Source organism: Scyliorhinus torazame, chromosome 2 (assembly GCF_047496885.1).
Source record: "Scyliorhinus torazame isolate Kashiwa2021f chromosome 2, sScyTor2.1, whole genome shotgun sequence".
In the NCBI taxonomy this organism is placed as follows: Eukaryota; Metazoa; Chordata; class Chondrichthyes; order Carcharhiniformes; family Scyliorhinidae; genus Scyliorhinus; species Scyliorhinus torazame.
In genome coordinates, this window is record NC_092708.1 from 250,341,565 (window position 1) to 250,359,911 (window position 18,347).

The window sequence follows — 18,347 nt, forward strand, 5'->3', positions numbered from 1 at the left end:
ACAGGGTCTCACACACTGACTCCCACTGGGGGACAGGGTGACACACACTGACTCTCACTGGGGGACAGGGTCTCACACACACAGACTCTCACTGGGGTACAGGATCACACACACAGACTCTCACTGGGGGACAGGGTCTCACACACACAGACTCTCACTGGGGGACAGGGTCTCACACACACAGACTCTCACTGGGGTACAGGATCACACACACTGACTCTCACTGGGGTACAGGATCACACACACTGACTCTCACTGGGGGACAGGGTCTCACACACACAGACTCTCACTGGGGGACAGGGTCTCACACACACTGACTCTCACTGGGGGACAGGGTCTCACACACACTGACTCTCACTGTGGTACAGGGTCTCACACACTGACTCCCACTGTGGTACAGGGTCTCACACACTGACTCTCACTGGGGGACAGGGTCTCACACACACTGACTCTCACTGTGGTACAGGGTCTCACACACTGACTCTCACTGGGGGACAGGGTCTCACACACACACTGACTCTCACTGGGGGACAGGGTCTCACACACTGACTCTCACTGGGGGACAGGGTCTCACACACACTGACTCTCACTGGGGGACAGGGTCTCACACACACACTGACTCTCACTGGGGGACAGTGTCTCACACACTGACTCTCATTGATCATGTAAGTTTCCAGTTAATGACGCTTGTTGCTCCATCGACATTGTGTGACTGTGATGAGTGTAATCAGCCTGGCTCTGTGTGGAGTTCAGGGTGTTGGGTTACACTTCCTGTTGTGTAGGTGAGCTGGAGCCTGTGCAGTGTGTTGGGTGTGGAGCAGTCTGCCTGCCCTAGTTCCGGATTCACCTGGTGTAGCCAGCGCCCCACATTCAGTTTCAGTCCTTGAGTCGAGGGGAGTTTCTCGGGCTCCGCCACACCATGTACCCCAGACTCCTGCCAGTCCTCCTCCTGCTGAGCCCAGCTCTCTCCCAGCTGGACCCCTCCTCCGCCCACCACCAGTGTCTGCAGCAGTACCGCCTGGGTCGGGATGACTTCGTGCTGGACACCGATGACTCTGTGGCTGCCGGGGCCACCTTCCTGGGAGCCCCCAATGCCACCAGGGCCAGGGATTGCGTGTCCCTCTGCTGCCGGACCCGGGGCTGTAATGTGGTCCTGCTGGAGGACCTGAAGCAGCAGAGCCAGAGGGAGCCCATGCTCAGGCTGGTCAAAGGCTGCTTCCTCTTCAACTGCCTCTACAACCAGGTGTACGTCTGCAGGTTCTTCAGGAGGGAAGGGTACAGCAACTTCATCCAGGGGACTGTGTACGAGGACTACATCAGGCCCAGGGAGCCCACTGCCGGTGAGTGACTCAACCCCTTCAACCACCTCTTTATGCAGCTTGTCCCCACTCCTTGCCCTGGACAGGCCCTTGACACATTCTCCCCCTCTGTGTGCCCTCTGTCCCCTCGCCCTCTGTGTGCCCTCTGTCCCCTCACCCTCTCTGTGCCCTCTGTTCCCTCACCCTCTGTGTGCCCTCTGTCCCCTTGGCCTCTGCCCGCACCCTGTCCCCTCACCCTCTGTCCACACCCTGTCCCCTGGCCCTCTGCCCACACCCTGTCCCCTGGCCCTCTGCCCGCACCCTGTCCCCTCACCCTCTGCCCAAACCCTGTCCCCTGGCCCTCTGTCCGCACCCTGTCCCCTCACCCTCTGCCCGCACCCTGCCCCCTGGCCCTCTGCCCGCACCCTGTCCCCTCACCCTCTGCCTGCACCCTGTCCAACGGCCCTCTGCCCGCACCCTGTCCCCTCACCCTCTGCCTGCACCCTGTCCCCTCGCCCTCTGCCCGCACCCTGTCCTCAGTTATTGCCGCACAGCAGGATTCCCCAAACGCCAGTGTGGCGACAATCAGATAATCTGCTTTTAGTGATGCTTTTCTCAGAGAACAATACAGGATTTTTCCACCCAAGTGGGCCTGGGTATAATGTCACCCGCCAGTGACCGAGGCTTGATGTTCAAGTCTCCAGCGTGGAACTTGAACCTTCTGACACGGAGACAATGCTACCCAGTAAGCCACAGCTAAAACTGATTTCCTAAACTGACTTATGAGGAACAGATATTCATTCATGGAGGCTGGTGTCTGCACAACCCATCAAGTTGTAATTATGGCCTTCAGGATTAGGTTTTTGATTCAATGTAGATTGTGCATTTAGGCCTCTACTCTCTCGAGTTTAGAAGAATGAGAGTTCTAACTGAGGATATAAGATGATAAAAGGTATTGACAAAGTCGACATAGAGCAGATGCTTCCTCTGGTGGGACATTCTAGAACGAGAGGTCATAGTTTTTAGGATAAGGGGCAGCAGATTTAAAACGGAGATGAGGAGAAATTACTTCTTTAAAAGGGGCGTGAACCTGTGGAATTTGCTACCCCAGAGTGTGGTGGATGCCAGGACTTTGAGTCAATTTGAGGAGATATACAGATTTGAAATGAGTAATGGGTTGAAGGGTTATGGAGAACGGGCAGGAAAGTGGAGTTGAGGCTGAGGTGAGATCAGTCATGATTGCATTGAATGGCGGAGCGGTCTCGAGGGGCTGAACTGCCTTCCCCAGCTCCTAGTTCCTATGTAAACTAAAAATTGTAAAGAATGTAAACCCCGGTTCCTTTTTTGCTGGTGAGATCTTAGCTCTGTTCATTCCTGTTCCCCTCCTCATCTATGCATGGTGAATGAAAGGGATGGGAAAGGGGAAGATTATGAAAAATGCACTCTTGAGCTGCTATTGGGCAGAGGACTGATCACAACAACCCTGTGCCCCAAGGTAATTAATTAGCCCTTGTCAGCCTGGCACTTGGGTGCTGGCATTAGCAGCTGATGAGGGTAATCATTAGTGAATGAGGGCAGACACTTCATCTGCTGATCCTATATTTTCGCTCTTGCATTCAAACCGTATCCACGTCTTCCCATTGACCTGCACCAGGCAGCTGCAAGAGGGAAACTAGTGTTTATCCTGCGGAGAGTAGATTATCCCTCTTGGGCATCACTACTCAGATGGATGAACGCTTAGTCGGTAAGTGACTGAGGAAGCTGTTAGTCCCTGTGGAACTGCACCTTGGTGTGAGTGAACAGCTCCAAGTGCAGAGTGGAAGAATGAAGTATGCTGAGGTTAAACATTCCAGCTCGGCAATGACTCGTGGATAATCAGGCGGCCCAGTAGCACAGTGGGTAGCACAGTTGCTTCACAGCTCCAGGGCCCCAGGCTCGATTCCCGGCTTGGGTCACTGTCTGTGTGGCGTCTGCACGTTCTCTCCGTGTCTGCGTGGGTTTCCTCCGGGTGCTCCGGTTTCCTCCCACAACTCTCAAAACACGTGCTGTTAGGTGAATTGGACATTCTGAATTCTCCCTCTGTGTACCCGAACAGACGCCGGAGTGTGGCAACTAGGGGCTTTTCACAGTAACTTTAATTGCAGTGTTATGTATGCTGACCTGTGACAATAAAAAGATTAATATTTAATAGGCACCAGTATCCTTTATGAAAGCTCTACAGCACATTGAGGGAAAGAACTTCCTGTAGCACTCATTTCACAACTTCAGCACTGTGTTTTACACCTAAGGAAGTACTCTAAAAGTGTCATAATTCTTGTGGGAAACACAGTATCCAGTTTGTGCACAGGAAGATCCCACATTGCTGTTGCTGGCAGAGGGAGATGACTGGATGGTAGTGTGTATAGAATTCTAGCTGAAGTGGTTCTTGAAGCTGGGTCCTGTGATGGTCCTGTGAGTCCCATTAACATTCCTGTATAATTTCTGCCTTGGTGCAGTTATTTCAGTTTCTACCTTATTCCTTGTGTGATTGTTAGGTGCTTGCAAATTCCTCCAGTCTGTTTTCACTGCTTTGTGCATGGTTCCTGATTCCCATGAAACTTCCCTCCCCAGTCATGGAGAAATATTCTAACGCAAGATCTCGCTCATCTCACAGTGAGTCAGTGTCTGTATTAGTCACACAGGAAGTTGTGTAGTGATTAATCTCACCAATGTAATTTTTTGTTTAACTTTCTCTCCCTCTTTCTCCCAATGCACTGGTTTGGGTTACAATATAATTCTATGGCTGTGGAAACCTTTCGGGAACTCTCGGGCACGGTAGCACAGTGGTTGGCACTGTTGCTTCACAGCTCCAGGGACCCCAGTTCGACTCCCGGCTTGGGTCACTGTCTGTGTGGAGTCTGCACATTCTCCCCGCGTCTGTGTGGTTTTCCTCCTGGTGCTCTCATTTCCTCCCACAAGTCCTTAAGACTTGTTCGGTGAATTGGGCATTCTGAATTCTCCCTCTGTGTACCCGAACAGGTGCCGGAGTGTGGCAACTGGGAGATTTTCACAGCAACTTCATTGCAGTGTTAATGTAAGCCTACTTGTGACACTAATAAAGATTATTATTGTCTCCATGACCAGTATTGGCAAGATATTTGAATGAAGCTATCACAGCCAAATCCCAATCTTCGTCCAGCATTCTTATGTGTGCTTATAGGAGGAGTGATGACTCGTTTGGTCAGGGTAGTTTATAATTCATCTTGGTACTCCTGGGCTAAGTAGATACAAATGTCACCTGGTGTTCTTTGGTTGTATCAAAGTGTAACATTAGTTCAAGATGGCCGCCCAGCAACACTATCCTCGGGCAATGAGAGAAGGGCAACAGATGCTGGCCTTATCAACAATGCTGACATCCTGAGAATGAATCATAAAACTAAAGCATAGTGGTGGGGCTGTCCCATACTCAAATGGAAAGGTATCATTCTAAAGGCATCGAACCATAGGATTCCTACTGTGCAGAAGGAGGCCATTTGGCCCATCGATTCTGCACCGACCCTCTGAAAGATCACCCTATCTAGGCCCATTCCCCCGCCCTAGCCCCATAACCCCATCTAACCTTTGGATACCAGGGGCAATTTTAACATGGCCAATCCACCTAACCTGCACATCTTTGGACTGTGGGAGGAAACTGGAGCACCCAGAGGAAACCCACAAAGACACGGGGAGAACATGCAAACTCTACACAGTCACATAACACTATCGAACTGGGTCCCTGGCACTGTGAGGCAGCAGTGCTACCCACTGCGGCATCGTGCCACCCAAATGGAATTTTTTAAAAGTCAAGACCAGTTATGTTGAACTTGTAAACAGCCTTGGTTATACCGACTTAAGTGTTGGGGGAGCACGGTAGCACAAGTGGATAGCACTGACTTCACAGCGCCAGGGTCCCAGGTTTGATTCCCCGCTGGGTCACTGTCTGTGCGGAGTCTGCACGTTCTCCCCGTGTCTGCGTGGGTTTCCTCCGGGTGCTCCGGTTTCCTATCTCAGTCCAAATGCGTGCAGGTTAGGTGGATTGGCCATGATAAATTGCCCTTAGTGACCAAAAAGGTTAGGAGGGGTTATTGGGTTACGGGGATAGGATGGAAGTGAGGGTTTAAGTGGGTCGGTGCAGACTCGATGGGCTGAATGGCCTCCTTCTGCACTATATGTTCTGTGTTGTAATGCTCTACTGTACTCTGTTCTGGTTTCCATATTACAAAAAGGACATAGTGACAAAAAAAATCAGAAGAACAATACCAGAACTGAGAGTGCCCAAGAACTGGAAATATTGGACAGACTCAATGTCCAAAGAAAATTATTGACCAAAACGAAAATATCCCTGGATAAAACGATCAAAATAGCTCAAGCCACTGAATGTGCCGAAAAGGGCGCTTCTGGGTTACAGTGCATACGGAAAGGCGAGGTGAATCATCTTTGGAGCAGAGTGGCTGCTGGACGAAGATCCTGAGTGACAGGCACAGAGGAGACTGAACTCATATCCCAGGAACGGGAGATCGTGGACAGAAGCAAAGAAGAATTCCTGGCCAGCCCATGAATTTTGTGAGTGTTACAGATGTGGGGGAGATCATCCTCAAGAGATGGACTATTGCAAATATTCCATTTACTTTAATTGTAACAGGAAGGGTCACATTCAAGCACATTGCCGAGCCAGACAGGGCGTACCCAGTTTGAAAAAAAAACACACCTTGACCTCAGTGCATAAAGTAGCGAAAAATTCTGAGGAACAATCCGAGATTTAGAAGTTAAACATGGTTAAAGTGACCCAATCTGCCCTCATTGAGATAGTCCTTCTGGTTAATGAGCAACCATTGAACATTCAAGGGCAGTACAGTAGCACAAGTGGATAGCACTGTGGCTTCACAGCGCCAGGGTCCCAGGTTCGATTCCCCGCTGGGTCACTGTCTGTGCGGAGTCTGCACGTTCTCCCCCTGTCTGCGTGGGTTTCCTCCGGGGGCTCCGGTTTCCTCCCACAGTCCAAAGATGTGCAGGTTAGGTGGATTGGCCATAATAAATTGCCTTTAGTGACCAAAAAGGTTAGGACGGGTTATTGGGTTACGGGGAGAGGGTGGAAGTGAGGGCTTAAGTGGGTCGGTGCATACTCGATGGGCCGAATGGCCTCCTTCTGCACTGTATGTTCTATGGAGGCCGACAGAGGCACTTCGACCACGATGGTGGGTGTACAAACCTACAAGTACCTGCGAGGATGCATCCAGTCTCTGAGACTAAGCAGAACGGCGGCCAAGTTAGCAATTTGCAATGGGGAAACCCTGAAGATATTAGACACTACAACTGCATCGGTGTCGTATCAACATCAGTCTGCTCAATTACCCATGATCATTGTGGAAGATTGGTGACCAACCCTCATGGGGAGGGACTGGTATTCAACATAAAGCTAAATGACCTAAAACAAAGTTTAAAATATCAGATGGTGATTTTCAAGAGATCCTGTGCGAGTACAAAGATGGTTTTCAAAATGAATTGGGCTGGACGCGAGGGGTCACGGCCAAAATCTACATGACCACCCAAATCCACCCCAAAATTCTTCAGAGCTCTGTCTGTCCCATACGTTCTACACCAGTAAGTCGAGGCTGAATTGACATGTTTGGAGGAACTAGGAAACAGAAGACCGGCACAGTTCTCCGAACAGGCACCCCCGATTGTCCTATGCAAAAACCTGACCACACCATCAGGATCTGCGGCAATTACAAACTCATCATAAACTAAGCAGCCCAACTCGACAAGTATCCTATCCCTCGGATAGAAGACCTTTACGCAAAGCTGGTGGGGGCATCACATATACAAAGCTGGACTTGAGTCATGCTTAACTAGAATTTGAAATAGACCAAGACTCCAGGAAATATGCAATGATTAACACACATAAGGGACTTTTCCAGTCTACAAGATTGCTTTTGGGATATCGTATGCATGCCCAATCTTGCAACGGACAATGGAGAACTTGCTGCAACTTGAACTAAACGGGCAGCACGGTAGCACAGTGGTTAGCACTGCTGCCTCATAGTGCCAGGAACCTGACTTCAATTCCAACCTTGAGTCACTGTCTGTGCGGAGTCTGCACGTTCTCCCTGTGTCTGCGTGGGTTTCCTCCGGGTGCTCCGGTTTCCTCCCACAGTTCAAAGATGTGCTGGTTAGGTGTATTGGTCATGCTAGATTGACCCTCAGTATCAAGGGATGCGCAGGTTAATTGGTTCACAGGGATAGGGCGGAGGAGTGGGGTACTTCAGAGGGTCGGTGCAGACATAATGGGCCAGATGGCCTCCTTCTGCACTGTAGGGGTGTTGCTCGTTTTAGCCTTAGTTTATTTGCTCTAATTCTGTCACCTTTGCTCATGAGTCGCCAGGTACCTTTCTGATACCGCCACGTGGTTCAAGTCCGAGTACTGATTAATAATCCAACACTCTTAGTAAGAGTTAAATCAACGCTCATTTATTATATGCAGCAATCAATACTTATACATTAATTCTACCTCTAAGCTACTTCCTACAATTAACAGGCCAATACTTAACTTTGGAAATGGCCCACCAGGTCAGGGAAACGAATGGCCTTTCGAGTGGGTTCTGAGCCTGCGGGATTCAAAGGCTGGTACAGGTCGATAGTCAGGAGTGTCTATCTGGTAGCGATCGTTGGAGTAAAACTTACGTTCTCTTGCAGAAGGGTCTCGAAGGGTGCGGAGAGGAGAAGAAGTGTTGATTTGAACTTGGCCCCTATTCTTATAGTCCCCAGGGGCTTCCCGCCTCTCGGGGCGGACCTTGTACCTGGTTCCAAGTGATTGGACTTGGTCCCAATCACTTGGTTCGATATTCTCCAACGCTGGAGCGATTCCTTGATCGAGGGGTGGTCGTTTACCTTTCTTTGTGTCAGCTCCTGCTGGCGCCGAAAGGTCTGGGTTGGCTTTGTGTCTATTTTGTATCAATTGTTCCTGGGGATTGCTGATTAATATGCAGATGGCTGGGGTGTTGTTTATGTTGATGGCTGCAGGTATCGGTTTGGTCTGGGAGGTGAATACACTGTTTTACCTGCAGCTGTCTGTTTGAGTCCTGTTGGCTGATTTTCCCATCAGCCTCTTCCGTTCGCCATTTTAAATCGGGGTTTGGCCATTCTAATCGGGAGTCAGCCATTTTACATGGCTACAGGGGTTCTATAATTATAAACAAAGACTTCAGGAAATATGCAATGATTAACACGCAAGGGACTTTTCCAATATACAAGATTACCTTTTGGCATATCGTCTGCATACACAATCTTCCAACGGACGATGGAGAACTTGCTACAAGGAATTCCAAAAGTCATGGTGTACTTGAACAATATCTTGGTTATAGGGACTTCATAGGAAGAACATGCTTCATTCGCAGGCGGGTGTCCCTGGCGAGGGAGCATGCCCCCGGTGGGCACCGCAGGGTCTGCGGTGCTTTATTGATCTCTTAATCATCTTTTGATTTGATGTTTTTAAATTTCATTTGTTCTTTATTTTTGTTTAAGGCAGTGTCCCTTTTAATTTGTCCCTCAGTTTGTTTGCATTAGTTTAATTGGTTGAACTTAAAAAAAGTTTACAGGAAGAACATCTGGCTCGCCCGAAGGAAGTCTTTAAGAGGTTTAGAGATGTAGGCATAATATTAAATCAAATCTTGCAAAATCTCACGCAGACTTTCTATTGTTCTCTCCGAGGATGTCGTCTTCATAATGGTGACTTCAGGTCATTGCGAGTGCTCTTCTACCACAATGAAAAACATTTGTCCTTCCAATGATTTGGCATAATCTATAATAATAATCGCTTATTATATAAACCAGGGGCTGGGTTAGCACACTGGGCTAAATAGCTGGCTTTTAAAGCAGACCAAGGCAGGCCAGCAGCAAGGTTCGATTCCCGTACCAGCCTCGCTGAACAGGCGCCGGAATGTGGCGACTAGGGGCTTTCCACAGTAACTTCATTGAAGCCTACTCGGGACAATAAGTGATTTTCATTTCATTCATTTATTGTCACAAGTAGACTTCAATGAAGTTACTGTGAAAAGCCCCTAGTCGCCACATTCTGGCTCCTGTTTGGGGAGGCCGGAACGGGACTTGAACCCACGCTGCTGGCATTGTTCTGCATTGCAAGCCAGCTGTTTAGCCCACTGTGCTAAACCAGAGCTCCATGCCGTGGCCCTTGTCATTCCCATGGGTGTAATGGCACTAGTGGGTGCAGATTTCGAACCTTTGCACAAGCTGAACACATGCCCGCCTTCTCCTCAATTTCGCAATCAAGCCCTGGCCACCAAAAATAGCTTCTGACGATCTCCTTCATCCTTATGATCCCACAATGACCTTCATGCAGTTGGTTTAGGATACATTCCCTTAACAATAGCATAGAAACATAGAAAATAGGAGCATGAAGAGGCCATTCAGCCCTTCGAGCCTGCTCCGTCATTCATTATAATCATGGCTGATCATCCAACCCAGTAGCCTAAAAGTGGAATGATGACCCTCATTCCCCAGAGGGGACAACCAGCCTGGACGGATAGTTCGAGTCTTTGGATTAACACATGGCTTCAACTCTGGGTTTGCTTCCGTGGTCTTGCCGTGAAGTACCATGTCCATAACTTCTGACTTTAGACGATTATTTCTGGTATACTTCTTAACTTGTCCTGCAGTTACAGGAGTGTTATGGACCTCTTCAAAATAGAAAATATTACCACTTGAACTATTCACTGACGACTCGTTAGGTAAAGGTAATCGAGAGAGTCCATCAGCGTTCCCATGGAGATTTGATTGACGATATATTATCGTGTGTGTATGTGCTGACAACAGCAACGCCCATCTCTGCATTCGACTCTGCGAGCGATGGAATACTGGCGTGCATTGTCAGTGGCCGATGATCCGTTAATAAATTTACTTCCACATGTATATTGGTAAAACGGTTTGATTCCGAAAATTATGCCGAGAGCTTGCTTCTCTATCTGTGCATAGTTCATTTCTGCTTTCTTCAAGGATCTTGATGCAAATGCTATTGTCTTCTCTTCACCACTGGGCATTTTGTGAGAAACCGTTGCTCCCACCCCATAAGGTGATGCGTCACAAGCCAGTTTCAAGGGTAACTTTAAATCAAAGTGTCAGGACTCCTAAGCTTGTACGAAGGCCTTCTCGCACTGATTTCCATTTCCTGTTTTGAAAATAAGTTGTGTAATGGCTTCAGAATAGTTGCTAGATATGCGAAAAACCTTCCATAATAGTTTAATAAGCCCAAAACTGATCAAAGTTGATTTATGTTTCGAGGTACAGGTGCCTCAGTTATGACTTTTACTTTTGAAGACAATTTGTTCAGTTCCTTTGCATCTATGACCTGCCCCTGGTGTTGAACAGAAGATCTGAAGAATTCACATTTATCCTCCTTTACTTATAGTCCGTAATCTTCTAATCTCTGGAGTGTGGCATCTAAGTTTTGAAGATGCTCTTCTTCATTCTTTCCAGTAGCTAAGATATCGTCCAAGTAGCACTGGGCTCCTTCTTGTCCACTTAGAATTTGATCCATGGCATGTTGGAACAACGTAGGTGTGAGCATGTTGCAAATGGAAGTCTTTTCTCTCTAAATAGCCCTTTATGTGTCACAATTGTCAAATAGCGTTGTGAATCTGGATCCACATTTATCTGGAGATCATGTTGTAGTTTAGCTTGATAAACAGTTTCTGGTACCAATGAAACTGCTGCTCCAGTGTCCACCTCCATTTACACCAGTTGTCCATCTAATAAAGGAGTGACCCGGTAACGGTTCATTGTGCCCACAATGTCAGTGTGTTCAATGACAGTTCATCATCTGACTGTGACTCTAGTCTTTTTTCACACCCTTTTTGTATCACGTTGATATTTTCCCTCGATTCTATTTTTCATCTGATGTATTTGGTTCTTGCGTTTTATAATTCTTGATTGAAACTTGTTGTTTCTTTCTCTGAAACCCATGTTTGATATGTCCCTTTTCACCCAGTTTTGTATTTTGCATCTTTACTCCAGAGATTAGTTGCTATATGCCCATGAACTGGAGACGCCGGCATTGGACTGGGGTGGGAATAGTAAAAATTCTTGCAACACTGGGTTAAAGTCCAACAGGTCATCACTCACCTGATGAAGGAGCTGCGCTCCGAAAGCTAGTGATTCCAAACAAACCTGTTGGACTTTAACCTGGTGTTGTAAGACTTTTTGCTATATGCCCAGATTTTGCACACTGATGGCAATTTCGAACATGCATCTGTGTTCGGATCTCCGCCAAAATGTTATGGATTTTAGTGCTCAAATGTAATTGTTGAGTCTCCTTGGCTGCTAATTCCATAGAGATTGTGACTTCTAACAACTTCTTTAGGCTTACGTTGCTTTCTGTTAAGAGCCTTTTTGGATTGCTTCACTTCCTTAGCCCACCCACTAGTCTGTCTTTAATGGTGTCATTCAAGGCATCTCTAAATTCACATTATTCAGCTAATTTCTTCAATGTAGCTATAAACTGTGTTATTGATTCACCCTCGTGTAGATTATGTTTGTGGAACCTGAACATCTCGGTGATGACCAGCTGAGAAGTGGCCCTGAATTATCTCCACAATTTTATCATAGGTTTTCTGACTACACCATTTCTTGCAGGATGTTAGGTGTTTTCCCTCCATTGTACTCCGGAAAGTTGGGACCACAATACTTGCCTCAATTTTATTTGTTTGAACAAAATAATCAAATCTTTCGGTCTATGAACTTCCATCACTCTGTGTTCTCATTATAAGCTCCTGTGGCGTCAAACATTCCACCATTTTACTACGGAAAGGACTTGCATAAGCACGATGTGCCATGAACCTTTAGCACTACCTCGCTTCTTTTCAAACCAGGCACCCCTGAGCTCAGCCTCTTTCCTTCCGAGTTTTGGAACACTCCCAGCTCTAAACTATTGTTGCAGGGATTTTGCTCCTCACAATGTCCCCTGTACTGTTCCAGATCTTTCTGGGCTGAGCACATGGATTATGTGCTCCAGTCTCCGGAATGGGGCGTGATCCCGGAATCTATTGACTCGGAAGCAATAATAACCACCATAACAACGGCAGGGCAGCACGGTGGCTCAGTGGTAGCACTGCAGTCTCACGGAGCCGAGGTCCCAGGTTCGATCCCGGCTCTGGGTCACTGTCCGTGTGGAGTTTGCACATTCTCTCCGTATTTGCGTGGTTTTCGACCCCACAACCCAAAGATGTGCAGGGTAGGTGGATTGAACACGCCAAATTGCCCCTTAATTGGAAAAAAATGAATCGAGTACTCTAAATTTAAAAAAATAATAATAAAATAAACAATGGCTAACAATGTTGGATATATTATTAGGGTGAGTGGGAGAAGGCTTCTGTGGAGTATAAGCATAGATCAGTTGGGTCAAACGGCTTGTTCTTTTACTGTAAACTCAGGAGAAGAACTTTACTGTAGTTCCTCCGCTGCCTGAGAATGTGCTGAAAACCACGAATGCTGAAAAAACCCAGCTGGCCTGGCAGAATGAGCGGAGAGTGAGAAACAGGTAATGATTCAAGTTGAAAATTTTTCATCTGAACTGGAAATATTTAAGTTCAGATTGGGGACTTTCCCCAGATCCAAGCAGAAAATGGAGACCATTTCGGCCATCTTGTTTGTCCCCATTAATAATAATAATAATAATAATCACTTATTGTCACAAGTAGGCTTCAATGAAGTTACTGTGAAAGGCGCCTAGTCGCCACATTCCAGTGCCAGTTCGGGGAGGCTGGAATGGGAATTGAACCTGCGCTGTTGGTTTGTTCTGCATTACAAGCCAACTGTCTTAGCCCACTGTGCTAAACCAGCCCAGGTTTTTAAAATAAGGAACGCTTTTCCCTTTCCCTAACTCCCCCATTCGCCACCCACCTTAAACGTGACTTTTCCCATTTCGACGTGGCGCCCTTTGTCCTAACAACAAGAAGAATTTGTATTCATATTGCACGGTTAAAGTAGTAAACCATACGGAGGTGCTTTATGGGGTATGATCAGTAAAATCTGACGTTGAGCCACGTAAGGAGATGTTAGGGTGGATGACCAAAAGCTTTGTCCAAGTGATAGGCTTTAAGGAGCAACTTTAAGGAGGTGGAGTGGCTTAAAGAAGGAATTGCGGAGGCTAGGGCCTTGGCAGCTGGAGTACGGTTACCAGTGGTAGAGCAGAAAAAATTGAGGATGTGTCAAAGCCCAACATTATTGTGTCACTGTAGTCTCCAGTGGGTATGTTGGTGTATTTGGTTGCTATATCGAATACGCAGTGTGACTGAGAATTTAAAATGAAAACTTGTTTTTACACTTGTTGATGAACTAACTAGTTTGGGCTGAATTATATTCTGGTATTGGTTCACATTTGCTGCAAAGCTGCAGGGTGTCGGGACCCCCAACCTCGAGTACCTGATGATTGGGATCCTGGAGTTTGAGGGCAATGTGGCACAGGACAAGAAGGAGCAGTCCGTCATTTACCCCCCCCTTTCACTGCTCTTTCCCCACCCCCTTGCAAGTCAAGCTTGACAGGTCGAAACGAAAAGTTGACAGTAATGCAGAGGCGGCTTATGAATGGTGGTGGGCACGATCGATTCACAGAAATCATGAAAGGGCTTACTGACTTGTCCCTACCGCAACTGCACTTTTATCATGGTGAGAACAGCTGCTCAAACTGCCTGAAATAGCCGATTCGTTGTCAGTGCTGCCTTTGTAATTGACTACTGCGACATTGCTGAATAGTGGACACCGACCTCTTCCTCCTGTTTACTTTGACAGGTATTATAAAAGTAAATAGTATATTGTGCAGGTTAAGAAAAACGTTTAATTTACTGATCCGGCATACGATTACACAGATTCAAGGAATACAGTCAAGTAAATAGCATGTTACGGATAGGAGAGGGTTTATTTTGAACAGCTTTAATTCCTCTTCTCACCACCCATCCGTAAATAACAAGGTGTTTCTGATGAATGTGATATAAAATAGTTACTTTAGAGATATTAGTTACTGTAATGTAGAGGTAGGCCAGTCTCATTCTGGTGAGTTCCCAGACAAAGGATTTCAGACCGCATGGCAAAGCAGGAAGAGGTGTGTCCACCAAAGGAGGAGAAAAGGATGCTGGGTAATAAGGGCCAGAGGAAGGGATTGGAAGTGAGCCAATCAGAATATATTAACAGGTCAGGAGGGATATAGGATGACCTATGGGCATCGTGTATGTGAAACTTGATGCCATTTGAATGTATCAGTACAGACTCCTTTGTTCTACAGCCTCACTTGATTCCAGAAGTCTACGAAGCAGGATGTGCTTCGTGCTCCTGAGAATTGAGGAAAGCTTGCAAGCTAAATAAAATAACTAATGCTGTACCTGCAAATCCATCTCGACTTTTATTGAGGCCAGACTGACGGGTAAAGAAATTTGGGATTTGACAATTCGACTTGTTTCTCTCGTTATTGGTAGTGATGCATTTCCCCAACCCCACGTTTTATGTGTGATCCAATTTTCTACGAATAACCTCACCGCAAACTTGAGAATGGATGAACTCAAAAGCGTTGCATGATATCTGTGATTAATGCAAACAGCGTTAAGTGGTAGTAACTTCTCCTAAAGGAAAGTCTGCACCTTTTGTTACCTTCAGCAGTTACCTCACTTAGGTTCCCAGTCTTTCCTGGTGTTGAAGGATGGCCTCATGATCATTCTCTGCAAAGCTTGTACATTCCCTTGTACCTCAGTGACCAGATCTCGGCCCAATACTCATGATATGTTTTGATTAAGAGCTCTGTACACAATGTCTTCTTCTCACTCCTACAGCACTCTGTTAGCTACATTACTCAGTATTTAATTTATAGTGATGATTGATGTGGCTCAGTAAAGAAAGGAATAGAGAAAAGAAGGTTTTACAGTACAGAGACCACTGAGAAAATAATATCGATTCATGGGAGGTCTAGAATCAGCGCCCAGTGTGGTATTTATTCACTGAGATCAGCAGGCTGAAAGCTAATGTTGTAGAATTCACTTTTTCTGTAGTTTTGACTTCACAACGTGAGATAGACATGCAGAGATGAATCCACCTTGTAGGTGATGGTACAGTGCTTCCAACAGGAGCAGTGTAGATGGGGCCAGGTGTCCAACCAGGAGAGAGCTCTTTTCTTTGTGGCCTGCTAGACCGACGTCAAAGGGCAGACTGAGCTATTCAACTCACCAAGGCAATATTAACTTCAGCAAACCAGATGGTTAGGTCATGTGATCCCCACCTCTTCAACAGGCCTTCAACAAAGCATGTGTGTCCATTGTCTGGAATTTGTTTGGGTATGAAAGACTGCTAAACATCTCAGCCATAATGGGCAGCACGGTAGAATAGTGGTTAGCACCAAGGCTTCACACCTCCAGGGTCCCAGGTTCGATTCCCGGCTTGGGTGTCTGTGGAGTTTGCACGTTCTCCTCGTGTCTGCGTGGGTTTCCTCCGGGTGCTCTGGTTTCCTCCCACAAGTCCCGAAAGACGTGCTGTTCGGTAATTTGGACATTCTATATTCTCCCTCTGTGTACCCGAACATGTGCCGGAATGTGGCGACTAGGGATTTTTCACACTAACTTCATTGCAATGTTAATGTAAGCCAACTTGTGACAATAAAGATTACGACTATTATTATTGATGGGAAGCACTGTAGCGCAGTGGTTAGCACCGATGCCTCATGTCGCCAAGGACCCGGGTTTGATTCCGGCCCCGGGTCGCTGTCCGTGTGGAGTTTGCACATTCTCCCTGTGTATATGTGACTCTCACCTTCACAGTTGTAAAAGATGTACAGGATAAGTGGATTGGCAATGCTAAATGGCCTCTTAATTGGAAAAAAAAATTTGGTACTCTAAATTTATTTTTAAAAGTCATCCCAGCCATAATGAGTTGCAAAGAATGGTGACTTCAGTGATGGTGAAGAGACTTTGAGGAGACAGGAAACCGGTGAAGCTCTGCTTGGTGAAGAGGCATTAAATAGGCACGCAACGTATAGAAAAACTAAAAGCAACTGAGACCGAGCCAGAGAGCCATCGACCTAAGTTGGCACCATTGTTTTAAAGGCACAGTGGTTAGCACTGCTGCCTCACAACACCAGGAAGCCGGGTTCAATTCCGGCATTGGTTGACAGTTGTACGGAGTTTGCACTTTTCCCCCGTATCTGTGTGGGTTTCCTCCGGATGCTCCAATTTCCTTCCATAGTCCAAAGATGTGCAGGTTAGGTGGGGTTACGGGGATAGGATGGGGGAATGGACCTGGGTAAGGTGCAGACAGGATGGGCTGAGTGACCATGTCCTGCACTGTAGGGATTGTATGGAATAAAAGTTGAAGAAGTTCCAGTACAGACTTGGAAGCTGGCGAGTGAGTGGAAACCCCTTGCAAGTCCCTTGACATTGCCCGAGGTTTGAAAGGTTTTAACAAAAGGATACTTAAGGGCCAGAGGATAACAATAAGCTGTACCGGTGAAACGCACCACCGGTGAGTATAGCCCTTCAAAGTATTTTTAGAAATGTTGAAACCTAAGTTTTATAAGTACTCGAGTTTCAAATGCTCTCATTTTAAAATAAGGAGAGCAGACTTTCTCCCAAACTCAGCTAGTGTCCCAGGCCCAACCATCTTCAGCTGCTTCATCAATGACCTCCTTCCATCATAAGGTCAGAAGTGGGGATGTTCGCTGATGACTGCACAGTGTTCAGCACCATTCGCAACTCCCCAGATACTGAAGCAGTCCATGTCCACTTGCAGTAAGACCTGGCTTGGGCTGACAAGTGGCAAGTTACATTGGTGCCACACAAGTCCCAAGCAATGACCATCTCCTACAAGAGACAATCTAACCATCGCCCTTTGATATTCAATGGCATTACCATCATTGAATTTCCCCACTATCAACATTCTGGGCCCGGGTTACCATTGACCAGAAACTGAACCAGACTAGCCATATAAATACTGTGGCTACAAGACCAGCCAGAGGCTGTGAATTCTGCAGCAAGTAACTCACTTCCTGACTCCCTAAAGCCTGTCCACCACCAACAAGGCACAAGTCAGGAGTATGATGGAATATTCTCTACTTGCCTGGATGAGTGCAGCTCCAACAATACTCAAGAAGCTCGACACCATCCAGAACAAAGCAGCCCGCTTGATTGCTTCCCCTTCCACAAACATTGAAACCCTCCACCACCGACACACAGTAGCAGCCATGTGTACCATCTGCAAGATGCACTGCAGTAACTCACCAAGGTTCCTTAGACAGTGCCTACCAAACCCACGACCACTACCATCTAGAAGGACAAGAGCAGCAGATACCTGGAGGTTCCCCTCCAAGTCACTCACCACCCTGACTTGGAAATATATCCCCGTTCCTTCACTGTCGCTGGGGCAAAATCCTGGAACTCCCTCCCTAACAGCACTGTGGGTGTACCTACACTACACATAGCAGTTCAAGAAGGCAACTTAGCACCACCAGGGCAGCAGGGTATCATAGTGGTTAGCACAGTTGCTTCACAGCTCCAGGGTCCCAAGTTTGATTCCAAGCTTGGGTCACTTGTCTGTGCGGAGTCTGCACGTTCTCCCTGTGTCTGCGTGGGTTTACTCCCGGTGCTCCGGTTTCCTCCCACAGATGTGCAGGTTAGGTGGATTGGCCATGTAAAATTGCCCTTCGTGTTCAAAAAGGTTGGGTGGGGTTACTGGGGGGGGGGGGGGGGGGCTTGGGTAGGGTGCTCTTTCCAAGGGCCGGTGCAGACTCGATGGGCCGAATGACCTTCTTCTGCACTGTAAATTCTATGAAACCTTTTCCAGGGCAACTAGAGATGGGCAATAAATGCTGGCCTAACCAGTCACACCCACATTCCGTAAATGATTCTTTTAAAAAGGTATAATCAAGTTCCAAGCCCACTGCCATGCAGGAGAGTTCAAGAAACACTCTGTACCTACATTGATATGTTAGTCGCAAAATGCAACACCTGCAAGGTTTTTCAAAGATCAGCCCAGCAATGGCAACAAAAT

At 47.0% G+C, this 18,347-nt stretch overlaps 1 protein-coding gene across 2 annotated transcripts in view; it reads left to right on the forward strand.

The window, feature by feature from the left end:
* The first annotated feature begins 771 nt into the window (after positions 1-771).
* The window catches only part of LOC140397211 (kunitz-type protease inhibitor 1-like), a 98,285-nt gene continuing 80,709 nt past the window's right edge, over positions 772-18,347 (forward strand). For both annotated transcript variants that reach the window (XM_072486138.1, XM_072486139.1), the window contains exon 1: positions 772-1,340. In XM_072486138.1, the coding sequence (XP_072342239.1) occupies positions 920-1,340 (421 nt within the window). In that variant the 5' untranslated portion in view covers positions 772-919. The remainder of the gene's footprint in view (positions 1,341-18,347) is intronic.